Source organism: Neolamprologus multifasciatus, chromosome 13, assembly GCF_963576455.1.
Source record: "Neolamprologus multifasciatus chromosome 13, fNeoMul1.2, whole genome shotgun sequence".
NCBI classification, from domain to species: domain Eukaryota; kingdom Metazoa; phylum Chordata; class Actinopteri; order Cichliformes; family Cichlidae; genus Neolamprologus; species Neolamprologus multifasciatus.
In genome coordinates, this window is record NC_140451.1 from 21,943,962 (window position 1) to 21,961,178 (window position 17,217).

Here is a 17,217-nt window from a genome sequence, read left to right on the forward strand (position 1 = left end):
GACACTATGAAAAGGAGAGAGAGGGAGGGTAATTTTAGGTGTTGCTTTTTCTTCTTTTTTTTTTCTTCTTTTTTTTTGAACATTGGGTCAAAGCTCGCTCAAAGACTCTCACATTCGACACTTTTCCCCTCTACTTAGAAATAGTTAGAAATCTGAGGTTAGTATTGAGACAAAACATCAAATCATCCAATTTGATGTCATCCAACAATTATCCAATCACATGACAGCGACAGTGCATTTAGGCATGTAGGCATAGACCTGCTAAAGTTCAAACCGAGCATCAGAATGGAAAAAGAAGGTGATTTGTGACGTGGTGCTGTGCTGGTCAGGGCGGTTTGAGTATTTCAGAAACTGCTGATGTACTGGGATTTTCCCACACAACCATCTCTAGGTTTACATATAGTGGTCAGGGACAAACTGACAGGAAGGCAGTAGTAACTCATTACAGCCAAGGTAAACATAAGAACGTCTCTGAAAGCACAAATGAGAAACCTTGAAGCAGAATGTCTACAGCAGCAGCAGACGACAGTGTGTGCAAGAAACTGAGGCTACAGCAGCAGGGGACTGCATCGAGTGCCGTCAGTGCTGTCAGCTAAGAACAGGAAACTGCAATTGCATTGGCTCACAAAAATGAAAAAATAGAAGATTGGAAAAATGTTGCTTTATCTCACATTCGGTTGGTAGGATCAGAATTTGGCGTAAATAACACAGAAGCATGAATCCATTTTGCCTTGTATCAACAGTTCAGGCTAGTGATGGTGGTGTAATGGTGTGGGTGACATTTTCTTGGCACACTTTAAACCCCTCAGTACCAACTGAATTACCACAGCCTACCTGAGTATTTTTGGTGACCATGTTCATTAGTTTAAGAGCACAGTGTACCTGTCTTCTGATAGCTTCTTCCAGAAGGATAGCACACCATGCCACAAAACTCAGATGATCTCAAATTGGTTTCTTCAGCATGGCAATGCATTCACTGTAGTCAGATGGCCCCCAGAGCCACCAGATCTTAATCCAATAGAACACACTGAGGATGTGTTGGAACGGGAGAGTCAAATCATGGATGTGCAGCTGACATATCTGTGCTGTGCCGTGTTATTATTTAAAAATGGAACAGAAGGTTTCCAGTACCTTGTTAAATTTGTGTGATTAATAATTAACTGTGCGTAAAGAAAATCACATATTTCCCACTGTAGACACATATTTTGCAGCGTGCACTTGTTGAATAGAGCACTTATCTTACAATCGACTGCCTAAAACTGTTGCTGGACTGAAACAGATGAAGTCTGGTATGTTGGTGAATAATTTGAAAATGTGTTCCAGGTATTGTTGTGATTGGGCTTTCGCTGAAAAAGTTTAATGCACTAATGCAGTCTATCAGCACATGGTATCATCTATTTGGTCCTGCTGCAGACCTATTTTTAGGCGTCTGCAGCAGCAGAGAGGATGCTGAGGTTGTTGTCATAGCACTTAACTAATATGGTCGTGTTGGTCTCTCTCTCTCTCTTTGTATTGTAATTTCTCATTTATATAAGGGGATATAGTGGAACCTTACACATACCATATAGAGAATAGAGAATGGTCACCTGTCAACAGAGCTAGTTAGGAGAACACTTAGCATCCTGTGAACGTAAGCAATTCACTATTTAGTTTCGAGGCGCTTTGCAGAGAGTAAGAGGCTCCTAATGAGACCAAAGGGGTGATGCATTTGCAGCCTTGTTCGCAAACCTTTTTTGTTTTAAATTACGCTCTGTGATATACTCAGTAGGGCATCAGTGGAATGAACTGTTGCCTCGGTGTCGGTGAGCAGAAAATCTATTATCTGTGCTGGAGTTTTTGATATGTGGAGTGGGGCTACAGATGTTGATGCATAATATCCACATTTATCCTGGGCATCATTTATCTGCATCAGCAGGAAATATGTCCTGGAGAGTGTGCTATATGAGCGATTACATTACCTCACTGTACATCAATAGATTGCTCAAGATAATGAAATGCATGTGCGATTTGTACATTATCATGCACATTCATATATTTGTCTACGGCAGGATACAGCCATTAGTGTACAGTTTGTCATCGGATTTCAGTTTCTAGGCCAGGGACTCAACCTGCAGAGTATATCATAATAACGTTTCACACACAACCTTTCAAAACCCTTAGCCATAAAAGCCTGGTGTAAAGGCTTTAATGAGAAATCTTTTTCAAAGCAGACATTGCTTTGTGCATAATTCACATCCTATGCCATATCTCAGCAAGGAATAGAGAATGGGTCAATTGTAGCAGACCCATGAGAAATAAGGACTGAGACAGAACAGCTCAGCAGCTGTTTTACAATCTCATGGGTGTTTATCTGATATGCTTATTGCCAGCAATAACGCCAGAACGCCATCAGTCACTGCAGATAATATAAGATATGGAATATAGAGTTGTTGTTTTTTAATTCCTGATGCTGCTTCAGCACTAGGCGTGCAGCAGTTTAAGCGGGTATTGTCATTAACGTTGCAGATCCATTCAGTTTAATGTCTTCCTTTCTAAAATGTGTATGTACACTAGTGTATACAATAAAATTGCTAAGTGTAGAATTTATGCATTTCAAAACTATTGTGTTTTATTTGGTTAAATATAGATTCTTAGTAAAGATTCTTAAAATGTATTTATATCTTATAATAACTAGACTAGAGTCTCATTTTTTATTGGTTAAAACACAAGTTGTTGTTGTTGTTGTTAACAATAAAACAAACTACATGCAGGCAAATAACCTGATTCATTTCAATACTCATTTTAAGATGTATTTTCCTTGTAGTAAAATTTTTCAGTTTATTGAAAATCATTTTCTTACAAACATTGTTATTTAAAAGTAAGCTTTGCATGTCTGTGTGTGTGTGTGTGCTGTTTGTTTTCAGAAGCATGTCCTGCAGCCTCTCTTCTGAATTGGGAATAGCAGAAATTAATCACTGACACGTCTTAATCGTATTGCAAATAAGAAGCTGAGTTTGTGAGATAAGCACTTTTTATGCGCATGTTGTTACTGTTTAGAGAATAATCCAAAACTGCCATGTTTTTTTTTTTTCTTTTTTTTTAAGTAAGTGAACACAGAAACGCGTATGAGGAACATACTCAGTCATAATGCTGCAGGTGTCTGTCCATTAGTGTGACGGTGTGCATCTCAGAGTTGTGCCGTGTTACAGCAGGGTTAGTTTAAGTTACCAGAGGGCTCCTTAAAAGATGAAGTTGACACATGTAGATTGATAGAAACGAGTCTTTGCTGGCCACTTTGTTAGGTAAAACACTTAATGTTACTTGACGTAGTTGTCGGTGTCAGGTGGGCTGGTCTGAGTATTTCAGAAACTGCTGATGTACTGGGAAAATATCCAGTTAGTAACAGTTCACTGGGAAAAAAATATGTTGTTGCAATGCTACAGTAACTCAACTAATTAGTATAACCAACCAACCAAGGTATGCAGAAGAGCATCTTTGAATCCACAACATAAGGAGCCTTGAAGCAGATGGACATTAGTAGCAGAAGACCACAGTGGGCGCAGGAAAGTTAGATTATGCTACATACTAATGATTGGAAGGATGTTGCCTGATCTTATGAGTCTTGATTTCTGCTTTGACATTCGGATGGTAGAATCAGAACTTGGAATAAACAGGATGGAAGCATGGATCCATCCTGCCTGATATCAAGTTTATTGGTATATTACTGCTGCACATGTCTGTCCCTTTATGACCACTGTATGTCCGTGTTCTGATGGTTGCTTCCAGTAGTCAGAAAGTTCAAATAAGCTGTTTTCTTGAACACGACTCTGAGTTCAATGTATTGTTGCTGTCCAATAAAGCACCTTTTTGACATCAATGACGTGCAGCTGAAAAATCTGTAGCAACTTTGTGATGCTATCAAATCAATACCGGCCAAAATCGCTGAGGAATGTTTCCAGCACCTTATTGAATCTGTGTCACAAAGGATTAGGGCGGGTCTGAAGGCAGAAGAGGGTCTAATCCAGTACTATCACAGTGTACCTAACACAGTGTTCAGTGAGTGGATAGCTTTTAAATTTAGTTTGACTCTCCAAGCTCTTTGGGGAGTTTAATTCTCAAACATTTCATGCTGGCGAGCCTTTTTAAATACTGATCAAATTTAGAAAACTTAATTTAATGAAATAATGAATGGAAGTAAAATATTTATGTTTACAGTTGGGCTGAATGAATTTTTGTGTAATGCTGAACAGTCTGCCCTGTTTATCTTAGCACTGTGTTCCCAAATCTCTGCAATTAATTTAGCCTCTTTAATGTGACAGTTTCGTATAAATACCGAAGATGATGGCCAAGGACTTAATAAACAGTGCTTAATCTTTTAAGCGTATTACTACTTTACATTTATTTTTTAGTGATATAAGATCAGTGATATTTTTTTAATCCTTTTACCGTCCTTGCTTTTTTCTTTTTTTTTTTGTAGCGACAGCTACTTTTATGGCGTCTGTGCCCTGTGGTCAGTGAGTGATGAATCGTGGTGCATTAAATATATTTAAAACGCAGGCAGACTGCTCTCACTTCCTGTACTCTAGGTATCAGTGAACCACTGAAACTCAGAAAAGGAGCTGTGATTAAGTTAAAAGCACTTCATTGTTTTACCACCCGTAGCCCATACAATAATTGGCGTCTCCTGCTCAATACCCAGCAACCATGACGCCTTATGTTACCCTGCATCAGCGTCAGTGACAGACCGTTCACCCCGATCCTTATGTTAAACTGATACATCCGTGCCAAGTGAAAGTTACCAACTCCACCATGTTTGCAGGGTAATGGGCTGGAGAATGAAAGATTGCATGCTATTATCTTATTGGAGAATCAGTATAGGATCTATGGAAGTGTAAAGAGTGGGTTTAATGACGTGAGACGTTTTTTAAGAGGAGGGGAAGAATGCCTCATGCAGTCTGGGACTGGAGAGATGATGGTCTGGGACATGTGTAGTCAGTGGACCATGTTATAATAAAGTAGTTGCCTAATGCACCACACGTGCCCCTTGCAGCTTATAGTTTAAAGTTTTCTTCCTCTCAACTTTTAGATTTAAGAAAGGAGGAAAAGTGCCAGATGTGATGGATGAATGTGATTGCGGGAGAGCAGGAGCTGATGATGATATGCACCAGTTATTTCTTCTTCTTTTTTTTACGAAAGAAATGGCTGAAGAAGACAGAAATCAAAGGGAGGGGAAAAATGAAAGACATCTTTAATGTCTTTTCTGCTCAGCTCTTAATTGCAAATTTCCCCTGAAGGCAAAAAAAAGTATGGCTGAACAATGAGGCTGCCCAGGGGAACCACCATAGATTAATTGGACAGATAGGAACCCTCTGACATTAACATTTATGCATTTGTTTACTCTTTTTCAATGAATAATAATAGGCCACCTCCCTTGAAGATCCCTACTCTCTCATTAGTTCCAGTTTGTAGTTTGTTATGGATGGGAATATTGAAGCAGTAAACGAAGAGTTCATCGTCGTTCTGGGCAGGAATACAAAAAGTATTTCCAGAGAGAGTTCAGAACATTTTATTTTCACAACTTTTAATGGAGATTGCGAGCTTCTGTACATGTACATCCATTATCTATATTATTAGCTCCACTATCCAGAGGGAATGTTGAAGAAGGCTTTTTGGTGTTTTGTTGGGACAAATGCTAAAGACACAATTTACAATATGAGATTTTGAGTCATCGGTTATCAGATATTCAGCCATTTTTTATTTACATTTTTTGATGTTATTTAGGGTTTTTTTCTACTATTCCTCATCTATTTAAATGATAATGCTCACATAAAGTTTTGTAAGATATATTTGACACATTTCTGCTTTCACTGTTTTACTCCCTGCTCTCTTTTCTTATAGAAAATGGCACACACTAACTATAGAAAGCTGAAGTAAGTACACCAGCTCTTTCCCAACCAACCTACTGGTCTTTTTTGGACATGGAGAAGTTTGTGTCTCTTGAGGTGTCCTTTAGGTGGTGCTTCAGTAGTATGGGTCCATTGTTATGGAGCTCTTCAGTGAAAAATAGCTTGGCATTGTTGGCAATAAGTCAGAGCCTTTCCCACTGAGTGTACCACTCCAGGGTTTCCTTTCTTCACCGTTTCTTTTCACATCCTTTATGGACAGAATTTTCTAGGTGTAGCCAAGAGGCGGAGGGTGTCTGTGGTCTCAGCATCTTGTATTTCCTTTCCCAGATGATGTAGTTTTGTCGGCTTCATTGACAGATGGTCTCCAACTTGTATTCTGGGTTCTCAGTTAGAAAAGGGTGGAGAGTTCTCTCTGGGTTGGGAGTGACTTGCTGCGCTAAGTAGAAGAGTTTGGGTATTTTGGGGTGTGCACTAATGTAGATGCTGTACAAGTCCATCCAGTGGTCAATCTACATTTCTACACTCAACTATTGCCACAGAGTGTGAGTAGTGACTTAAACTAGGGCAAATGAACTTGCTCAGGAGGGTGTCTGGGATTTCTCTTAGAGATAGAGGGAGAAACAAAGTCATTCAGGAGGAGCTTAGATTAGAGCTGCCATTCCTCAACACTGAAAGGAGCCAATTGGGGGGATATGACTAGCATACGTTCTGGATGAGGTGTTTCAGGCAACTGGGGTATGATCCCAGTATAGACCCATGATACGCCGGAGAGATTATATTGCTCTGCTGGCAAGAGCTGGCTGTGGAGCGGGAGGTCTGAGCATTTCTGCCTAGACTGACACCCCCTGAATCATAGACCTGGATAAGCAGGAAAAATAAAAGCAGAATGAAAAATAGTAGAATGAAAATAACATTATAAAGTTATTACTTTTTTTTCTCCTAAATGCACAAAACACTTCAAATCCTCTGGTCACAAGGATGTTAAGATTGGATTTTTAACATGTAATCTCTATATGCTCTTCCACTGAAAGCATATTTTGCTAACATCTTAAGATATAAAGTGTTTATGGCTCGCTGCTCATTGGTGGCGCAGATCTTGCCTCCAAGCATTTTGAGTTTGTGCCATCATCATCTCGTGCCCAGAAATAATCTGTACTCCTTTGTTAGGGTTATAAAGAATTCATGAGCTCCTTTAGCCGCACATTTCACAAGCAGTCTAATGTTTAGCTGCGTGAACTCGGAGCATTAATTACCACAAACAGCCTCAGTGGCGCGATATGTAGAGAAGATGCAAACACCAGAGGCTAATTTTGCACAAGATGGACAGGTCGGGCCTGCACTTTAGCAGCAAACCATAGCCAGAGAGAAGTTAGAGGACTGCCCTGAAATTGTGCACAGGGCTCACTCTTGCTGTGCTGTAGATGAGCACGTTTTCCCTCACACTGATTTGAAAATGTATTCCCCCTTTAATGGGAGCAGGGAGAGTATGACATCATGCTCTTTGTACAGTTACGAGGAAAAATATGTTTAGTGTGGGAATTATTTTTTGGTGTTAAAAATTCCAAACGTGTGGGCCAGCAGCAGTGAAACAGTTCATTCTTTAACAGCCCTGCTGTGCCTCACCGCTGTTAGCTGTGGTGCTTGGCGATATGTTCACAAGCGAGGAAAAATAATAACAGTGATATAGCTTCAGCAGAAATTGCAATGTTTCCCACCCAAACTGAAGTGTGCTTTCATTAGAAATATCAAAAGGTTTGGGGTTTGACACCGTAGCCGTTTTAATCCTTGTTTTGCACCTGCAGCCTTTCATTTTTATCCAAATTCTGTTATCATTTCATAAGACTCCGTAGCAGTAAAAAAAATGCAATGCCAAGGAAAAAAAAAAGAAAAAAGCAATGGGTGGTTAAAAAGAAGAAATATCCGGAAGCATGAAAGATAAGGTTACCCTTCATCAGGCTATAAAAGAAAATAAAACCCTTTAGAGTTGAAAAGGACATGCTGGGTTTCAGAGGGAGAAGCTTATTCAGAATGAAGAAAGTGACTCCATTATCACTGAGTGCTTAAAAACCTCACCTGCTGCACAGTAATACGATCACCTTTCACTCATGCTTTAAAATGATCAGGAGAGGGGGGCAATCCAGTATGGATATCTGCATGAATTTGTGTGATCAGAGACATTTTGTTTAAAGAGCTTCTCCATTTCCCATCAGTCACCAACCCCCCAGACTTCTCTTATTCCCCAAGGGAACAGATAAGACAGCTTTACCATTATTTCCTCTTATTCGTGTCTGATATTCCTCATTTATGCAGCCTACAATCCTCGTTTTCTTAGGTAACAGCTCAAACAGTCGGGAAAGAAACTGTATGGCCATTGAAGTGTCATGTTCAGGAAAAAGTTTCTTAGAGTTTATTATGAGATATTTCTGGTTTTTTACCTGTGATTTCTGTTATTTTTAGAGCGTGTGAGAGCGAGAGTGGCAACCTTTACTAACTGTGCCCCTGCCATGATTCATCACTCTCCTCTGCTTTCAAGCACAGGGAATAATGTTTTTCCCTCTGCGGTTTACTTTACTGATGTGATGACTTCAGTTGCCTTAGGCGCCACTTTGAGCACACAATGCCATGAAGCCTGAGGTGAGGGACACAGACAGACAGACAGACAGACAGACAGACAGACAGAGCTGTCTGAATGAAAGCTGAACCATCTTGGCGACGGAGAAGGATGAAAGAGTATTCAGATATGAAAAATCAACTTTGCTTGCAAGTTGTGGACACGGCCACTTGGAGATTTAACCATTTGTATGTGCAGGGACACTTTATTTTAGAAAAAAGTGTCATCATGCGGACCTCTGAGGACCTCGCTGCAGGATTTTTTTAATAGTCAAGCAGCTGCTCCCTCTGTGACTTCTTCCTAAGCAAAGAGAGATCTTGACTCATTAAGGAGCTATCTTTGCTTTGGTCAGTCAATATTTAAATAGGCCTGCCCCATCAGCCAGCATGTTTGATATTCATCCCGTGCCTGCTGGAGCATATATAATGGAAAATCTTAGTCTGCTCATCCATGAATGTGACTCTTTAGTTTCGCTTATGGTGGTACTGTAAGTGTCATTATGAGACCCAATCCTTTGCCTGGCTGATAAGAGTCTCAACGTATGCTGTTTGGATCTTTTTAGTTTAATAACTTTAAGAAATATAAGGTGGTTTGTCATGAAAGTCTGTATGGATATTGATCCATATAAATGACCTCTTGGCATCAAAATATCCTAACAGCTGCTTGTTGAATTGGCACAAAGTTTGGCACAGGTATTTATTTTTCCCTGGTGATGAATCCTTATAAATTAGATTAGATTGGGGTGACTCGGACTCAGGATTTAGAGTCTTTGTCTGTTTGATTTAGTCATCTGCTAATCGGAAGGTTGGTGGTTCAATCCCTGGCTCTTCCAAGGAAAGGACAAGATACTGAACCCCATCAGGGTGTGACTGTGTGAATGTTAGGTTAGGAAAAAGCACTTTTATGAATGTGTGTGTGAATGGATGAATGAGGCATGAAGTAATAAAGCGCTAGAAATACACTATATAAGTACCAGTTCATTAGATTAGCTTCCATTGTGATCTGCAATTAAAGAAGAAAATATTCGACCTACAGTAGCAGCACCTGTAAAGTTAGCAAACATTATCACAATAACACTGGAAACACACAAACTACGATTATTACACAGCTCTAAAATGCTGCACAAATGTTGCCCACACATTATCTTAGGTCATTTTTATTTCAGTGTGAAATGTTTCAACAGCTATTACATGGCTCGCATCAATTTCTGAACAGACCGTCCTCTTCCCCAAAGTTGAATATGTAATAAGTTTGGCATTTTTCCGAATTTTTATCAGCCGCTATCATCAGATGTCATTTTAAATTTCTCCATACCCCCCAACGTCAATGATATCCTCACCCACCTCAACTGTGTAGCTGCCTAACATTTTGACCCGACACCTTAAATTCCAGTGAGACAACAAAGATGAAAGTAATGCAGAAATGGACACGATGACTCTTTTATGAAGCCAGTAAAGAAGATTAAAAGAAGGCTTTTCTTTAATTATGTAGTTCAGGGAATTTTTTTGTTTGTTTGCTTCCCTCACTCCTCCCACCCTCACCACTGTCTCTCCCTAGTTTTCTCTGGTTTTGCTGGCTTGTACACTCCGGTGCACTCACAGCCACAGCCAAGCCTTAGCTGAAGGCACACTGAGCTGTATGTAAATCAATTTGGAACGCAGCCGTATGTGGAAATAGAATTAGACTTGTCAGCCACACCTCTTTAGTTCCTCTCTCGTCTTCATCTGCCTCTGCTTCTGTAGTAGTCTGCTCTTTTTGGAGTTTAGCATATGCTACCATAAGTAGCAGCCATAGGAAGGCTTAGGGGTTAGGCTTGTGGGGGAGAGGGGATTAAAAGAAATCACTGAAGTTAGCACTCTTCAAAGGAAGTAGAGAGGCTGCAAGAGGAGCCACATTGCTCTCAAATGGTTCCATGCTCAAGGGGATTTGTGTAATGGTGAATTATTACATGAGACGCAGTCACATGTATGTAAATGAGTTTCTGCACTTGCACAGAACGTCGTACTGGCTGGATCAAGAGAGAAAAATGTTATTATAAACATCGATCTGTGTAAACAGCGAGTGATGCATTTAGTTTCAGCTTCATCGATCACACCGTTGTAGCGACTCTTTGTCTGTTTGATTTGATTTGTTCTTTTTAAATAAAACTCATCAAAATACTTGCTCAATTCAGAGACAACAATAGTTCTGTCTCCTGTAATTTCAGATATGGCAGAAAATAACATCTGCCAGTTTGTTTTATGCCTCTAAAATGAAGAAGGGTCCTCTGTGGTCTGCCGTAATGAGTTTTTATGCTGTCCTTGTCTGTATTGTCCCTGCATTGTGCTAGTCCTATCTCTGCCAGCCTCAGTTGTTGTGTATGATATAGCGTAGCGTTCCACTTATGCAAGCAGATGGAATAGAAACACTGATGTATGTTCATCAGAGACGTTGCGGGACGTCAGATTTCGAAGGCCAGATCGGCTATTTCAGCAACACAATGAGCGTTCTTGCAAACATATGTGGGAGTCTTGATTTAGATTTACTGGAAGGTCCTTTCCAAATAGTGAATCATGCTCCTAATTATATTTAAACATCACTCGCATGAGCAGCACTCTAGCCTCAAAAGGAGGCTGTGGAAAGCTATTCATCTGGCTTTTTAGAGACAATCAATAATTCATGCAGTTATTTCAGAAAAGTTAAATTAAATCTAAGGAGGCGCGTGTAAGATGGGAGATTATTCTTTAAGACAAATATTATTTTCTGCCTCCCAGGGGTTCTGTTAAACAGCCTGTCATTTATCACACTTAACCTGGGCGGCCATTAGTGAGCTGTTAATTAGATACTACACTGTGTCTAATGAATCGCAACACACAGTTAGGACCACAGAATCTGTGGTTATTGACTTAAACAATTACAGGAATGAAAATGAAAAAGAAAATGTGTTTTTCTTTGTGGAGGTGTAATATAGTGGTGTAGACACAGAGTCATCCCGCAGAGCATAAAACATCCTGCAACTTATTCATCAGTAACAGCTACGGAATAAATTATCAGTCCTCACAGTATGCCGTCATTTTTCTCATGTGGAATGAGGACAAGTAAAAGATGTATTTATTTTCCACATGATTCAAAAATGTCAACACTTTGTCTTTTGCAGCATAATCATGGAAAATTGATTGACGACGGAGGTGGGCTGTTGGCGCCAGTAAAAATTGCTTAATTATATGGAAGTGTACACTTTCTTCCTTAGGTAGCTGTGTTTTAGTTACAAACATGAGCATTCTGCGTACTGGGTCAGATACACGACACAACATTAGAGCGCTGCGACAGTGAGAAACAGAAGCATGAAACAGTCTTCAGCAGTGCAAGATAACCAGTGAGGAAATTCTCTGCAAACGCACAGTAAACATTCATGGCCTCATAAACTCTGTGTACTCTTGCCAACAAGTTGATTACAGGGAGATTCCATCATGTAAATCCTGCAGCTTTTCTGCAGCGTGTGTCTCAGTCCTGGCGGCCACACTGCCCCTAAGCTGGCTTTCCCAACATGTCCCAAAAAAAATACAGCACGAGAGCATTTGCTTGGAATTACCGCTCACGTGACACAAATCCCATCTTTACGGCAAATGGAGCCGTTTCGGTGCGCCTTCCTATAATTGTGCTGTGGCTGTTTCCGAGCGCCACTGTTAAACGTTCACTATTAAGATACATATTTTGGGCTTTTCCGAGAAGCATGCAGCATCCTCTGATGTGTCATCAAATTTTTATGAGACGTACCGGGCTCTTCAAAGTGATTACTGGCCGCTCGGCTTATCAGATTTGGTTTAGAGCTTGCTAATGGCGTGATAAGGCACATTAAAGCGATAATAAGTATTTAATGAAGTTTAAATGTGGTCAGGCTCGGGGCACAGAGGATTGATCTTCCTATAAACGGGTGATAAAATAATTAACTGTAAATATCCAGATAAGACATTAAATGGACCTGAAGAATGGAAGAAAAAAAACACACTATTGGCTTAATGCCTCACCGTTGCCACTCGTCTCATCTAATTCTGGTTTGTGGTACATGCGATTTGCGTGAGCTGGCACAGCACTGTGGGGTATGTGTGTGATCTAGTTTTTAAGTCTCCTCTGTTACTTTTTTGCCATATAATCACCTTTAGGATAATACACGCCAGACTTGCAAGACGTATTGTTGGTTTTCTGGGTATTTCCACCTCCCTCTCTTCTTCTAATGCACTCTAACACACATACATCCTGAGATCATCCTGCCTGATGTCAATCTGAGTATACAGCTGCAAAAAATGGGTGTTCCTGCTGCTCCTTTGCCAATGCTCAGGGTGGGTCTCTCCATGTCCATCTGTTCATGGCCTGTAGAGGAAAGCACACCCACTCTCTCTCTCTCTCTCACACACACACACACACACACAAGTGACACACAGTTGAAAAGATATGCACAGACACACACACTCACGCATGCTGAGAAATTACATCAGCATTTGGTTCAACTTGTTCATGCTGAATGCCAGGGGATTCAAGGACACTTATGAATCACGTAATAAATTTACAGAAAATCAAGTCTCTCCCTGCCTCGGACTGCTAAGTGTTTCATCCACATCATCCCCCAAATCCTTACAAGCAATCTACATATAAAGTCAACTGAGGGTCAAGTCCTCTCGGTTGTCTGAAAACAAAGTCTTCTTTTTTCTAATCGATGAGTAAATAAATGGGTTTTTTATGCTCTTGTCATGTTCTCTTCTTAGGGGTCTTTTTGCCAGCCATTACACCGAGACACATTACCGGGAGGATGGAAGTGCAGTCACCGGTGCTCACAACTTCACGGTAGGGCAGCGTTGGAGTGCTTTTGACATTTATGGTCAAGTTGATGTTCAGCGATGCTGCACAGTCACGTTGTAAAAAGTGGCCCTTTAAAAACTCACAAAGACAGACGAGTTTTCTCTTCTTGCAGAGAATCAGCTTTACTCATTTAAAATCAAATCTAGGACAGAAATAAGAGTTTTCTTGTCGTTTTTTTTTTTTTTTATTGCTTCCATGTGGTCGAGTTTGTATTTGAAAGCCTCCCACTGTTGGTGAACACACTCTACCCCGTGGCCTACTTGATGATAAGCTGTGTTTCATGCTGGTAGTTTTTCAGCCAACATTGCCATCAGGATTTTATTATGGAATCCCCTTTTAGCAGATGGTTTATTCTTGACTGCTTGTTTTATGCTGTATTCATGCTAGCCGTGCGAGGCGGAGTGCTCGCTAGTCTTTGGAAACGGAGAAAGTACTTCTCAAGGCATTTTAGTGTGACACATGGATGGTTGAAATCAGTTTATTTGGCTCAGGGAAAAAATAGCACAACTGATCCTTTATAAAAAAGCTGTTTTATTATGTTTTTAACATAGTTCACAGCCTCTTGCCCTTTTTGCTGCCTAGTTGGATTGTGGACACTGGGGACACTTTTTAGCCAGTTTCCCCACAGTTTAAATTTTTATCATTTAATCCTTCATTGGTGGATGTAAGAAGAATTCTAACAGACTGGAGACCTTCGGTACCTGCTGAACAAGTGTTAACCATGATTCAGTGGCAATGAATGTGCTGTACTGAACCTGCATTTCTATATATTTTTCATATGCAAATGATTTAAAAACATTTGCTACTCTTCTAGCATGCAAGCCCACACCTATAAAACAAACCTGACCTGACCTCTAATTTAGGATGTAAATTGACTCCTTAAGCAGCTTAGCAGTGGGTCATTATTTCATGCTGCTTAACAAAACATTATTCAGTTCTTGTCTGTCTTTGGTTAGAATACCTAACTCAGTTTGGAACAATGCAGTGCATGTCAGCTAACAACTTTAAGGAAATGAATAACTTAGATACCAAGAGGTTGACTGTGATTTACAGTCATGTGAAAAAGAAAGTTTTCACAGGGATTTATGAGGCAGTGTGAATAAATAAGTACACCCATGATTCAAAGGCTTGTAGAACCAGCAATAACTCTTCTTTACAGTCTTGCTTCAGTTCATTGAGGTTCGTGGGTATTGGTTTATGCACAGCACACTTAAGGTCCTGCCCCAGCATTTCAGGTCCGGTTGAGGTCTGCACATTGACCATTGCAACACATTGATTCTTTTTTTTTTCAGCCATTCTGTTGTAGCTTTGCTGCACTGCTTGGGATCACTGCCCTGTTGCATGACCCACTTTCAAAGCTTTAGCTGTCAGACGAATGGCCTCACGTTTGACTCTAGAACACTTTGGTATACAGAGGAATTCATGCTAAACTCAGCGACTGCAAGGCGCACAGGTCGTGTGGCTGGAAAGAAAAAGCTCAAATCATCACCCATCCACCGCTGTTTGCCAGCTGCTATGGGGTGTTTGTGTTGATATAGCGTGTTTGGTTTTCACCAAACACCGTAAGAAAACATCTCCACTTTGGTTTCAGGTGTCCAAAGCATGTTATTCCATGTTTCTAACCTCTTAATGCCCAGCGTATTATATTTAATGCATCATTTTTTAGATATCTGCATCATCAGTGTCATTGTTTTCCCCAAAAACCTAAATAAATGACATAATACAGTTTTAAGGAATAAGTTGCCAAAAAAATCCTGGATATATGAAATATGATACAAATTAAAGCTTAAAGTGAAAACATTGTTTTTCATATGACCGTATTATCTGTTCTGTATTTTCATTTGAGTATTTAGTCACTCAACATTTAGCTGCTGTAAAAGAGAGACACAGAGACAGTCACTAACTGTACCTGATGTTATCCTTTGTAAAAGGTGAACCTAGCTAGGTCAAACACAGCCTGAGCACAGAGCCTTTTATAGTTGTTCTATTTTTATCCTTAATCTAATGATTCTCAAATCCATTACCAGTTCATTACCTTGTAGTGAACTTATTAAATGGGAGTTTCTTCACTTCATCTTTTTGTAAAAATCCCACCCCAGATTTCTTCCTACTGGAGTTCAGTACAGGGAATGAGAAATGGTCAGTGTAGTGGGGAATGACAGTTGATTTAAAAGGGCTGGAGTGCTACTAGACAGTAAATGGAGGTCTGTATTCCCTCTTAATGAGAGTCATTTCCTCTGTTCCCCTTGTGGTCAGACAACAGCGTTTTCACTGTTTCTGAGGAGCCTTAAATGTCCCCATTTCCTTCCACTAGAGCAGTCTGATGGATTAACAAAAGGCGAACAATTACCATGTTACTGTCACCTCCCATGCGTGCCAATTTTTTCTGCTTTCTCTTCAACTTTATAAGTTGCATTAATTTTAAATGGCCTGTGTAAGAAAGGGAGTGTAGACAGATTTCTTCAGAGCATGCTAATTTAAATGAACATGAGTTGGGACAGCATCAGCATAGTCCCAGTGTCTTTTGTACTGTATTGCTCTTTTGAAGTCAGGTAAGAGCTTCAGTACAGCGATAGGAATGTGACAAGCTGCTTTCTTCTTCTGCTTTTTTTAGTATGACACATTTTATATCACACTTTGTTTCTTTAAAAGTGTTTCTTATTTCTAACATGTAAAGGTTTTGGCATTTTTTTTTTTTTTTTTGTTCACATTAAAAAAACCTCTCTTTTAGAATCACTGCTACTACCACGGGGAAGTGCAGGCGCATCCCAGCTCAGACGTTACCCTCAGTGCCTGCTCAGGCCTTCGGTAAGAATCTCAGGCATCATTTTGCATTCAAGCAGCATCACTACGCTGCCCTTTAAGTGCTATTTGCCACTCCAATGTTTATATTTACTTAAGTCGCTCAGCACAGCAGCCCATCTCTCTTAAGCCCTTAAGCGTGCTGTCAGTGAGTTGGTGTGACTCGTAGGAATCGGTGAAATGTCACACCTCATTGTCTTTACTCACGGTGGGATCCAGTAAATGTCTGGACTCATTTGGGCAGTAATTATAATCTTGCTGTTGCTACAAAATGAACCACAATCCAAAGTTGTATTTAAACTGTATTAAGCATGCACATTTTCATCTGTTCTGCTTAATCCAACAGCAAGGAAGCATTTTGGGAATAGAAAATGTTAAGTTTCCCCATAAGGACCACTTAGATTTGTTTGGGTTATTAATGTGTGGTATATATTTCTGATCTGACATTAAAAGATGTGAGTCTTTAAAAAAAATGTAGTCTTTTTCTCAAATAAAACAACATCTGGTTTTAGCAAAAGTGGGATTGCAGGAAAAGAGCCGGCCTAGTTATGTATTCCATTAGAGACAGCCCATTTAATCAAACTCTGCATTTGAGAGACTGGTCATGCTTTGAGGTTTTGTTTTCCGACTTATCCTGTTGTCTCCGCAGAGGCTTCATCGCACTTGAAAACAAGACATTTATCATCGAGCCTGTGTCTGGCGATGACACCGGAGTTCACTTCATTTACCGAGTGGAAGAGCTCAGGCTGACCCCCGGAACATGCGGCCACAGCTTCAACACGTCCTCAGTTGAAAACCACATTGAAAGCCCCTTCAAGTCCTTCCACACAAGGGTGAGATTATTACTGGGTTTTTCTTTTTTATCACAGTGTCACTGGATAAAGCGGCTAAGTGCTACATTATTGGTTTGCAGTTTTTCACCATTAAGCGAGTCTGAAGGTTAGGCCTATCATTGAACTGATCAAAGATAAATGGGCGTTTGACCAAGATGAGTATATTGGCAAGCATTCTTGTCTGGATGAGTTCCCTCAGGGTGTTGCCTTGGGTTTGACACTCATTTTATCAGCATCGAGAGCACGGAGT

At 40.2% G+C, this 17,217-nt stretch overlaps 1 protein-coding gene across 3 annotated transcripts in view; it reads left to right on the plus strand.

Moving 5' to 3' along the window:
• Positions 1-17,217, plus strand: part of adam12b (ADAM metallopeptidase domain 12b) — an 88,707-nt gene that overhangs the window by 22,257 nt on the left and 49,233 nt on the right. For all 3 annotated transcript variants that reach the window (XR_014877511.1, XM_085182296.1, XM_085182297.1), the window contains exons 4-6: positions 13,239-13,317; positions 16,064-16,140; positions 16,784-16,967. Coding sequence is in view for 2 of the 3 variants with exons in the window: in XM_085182296.1 (XP_085038422.1) it covers positions 13,239-13,317; positions 16,064-16,140; positions 16,784-16,967 (340 nt within the window). In the remaining variant the exon portion in view is untranslated. The remainder of the gene's footprint in view (positions 1-13,238; positions 13,318-16,063; positions 16,141-16,783; positions 16,968-17,217) is intronic.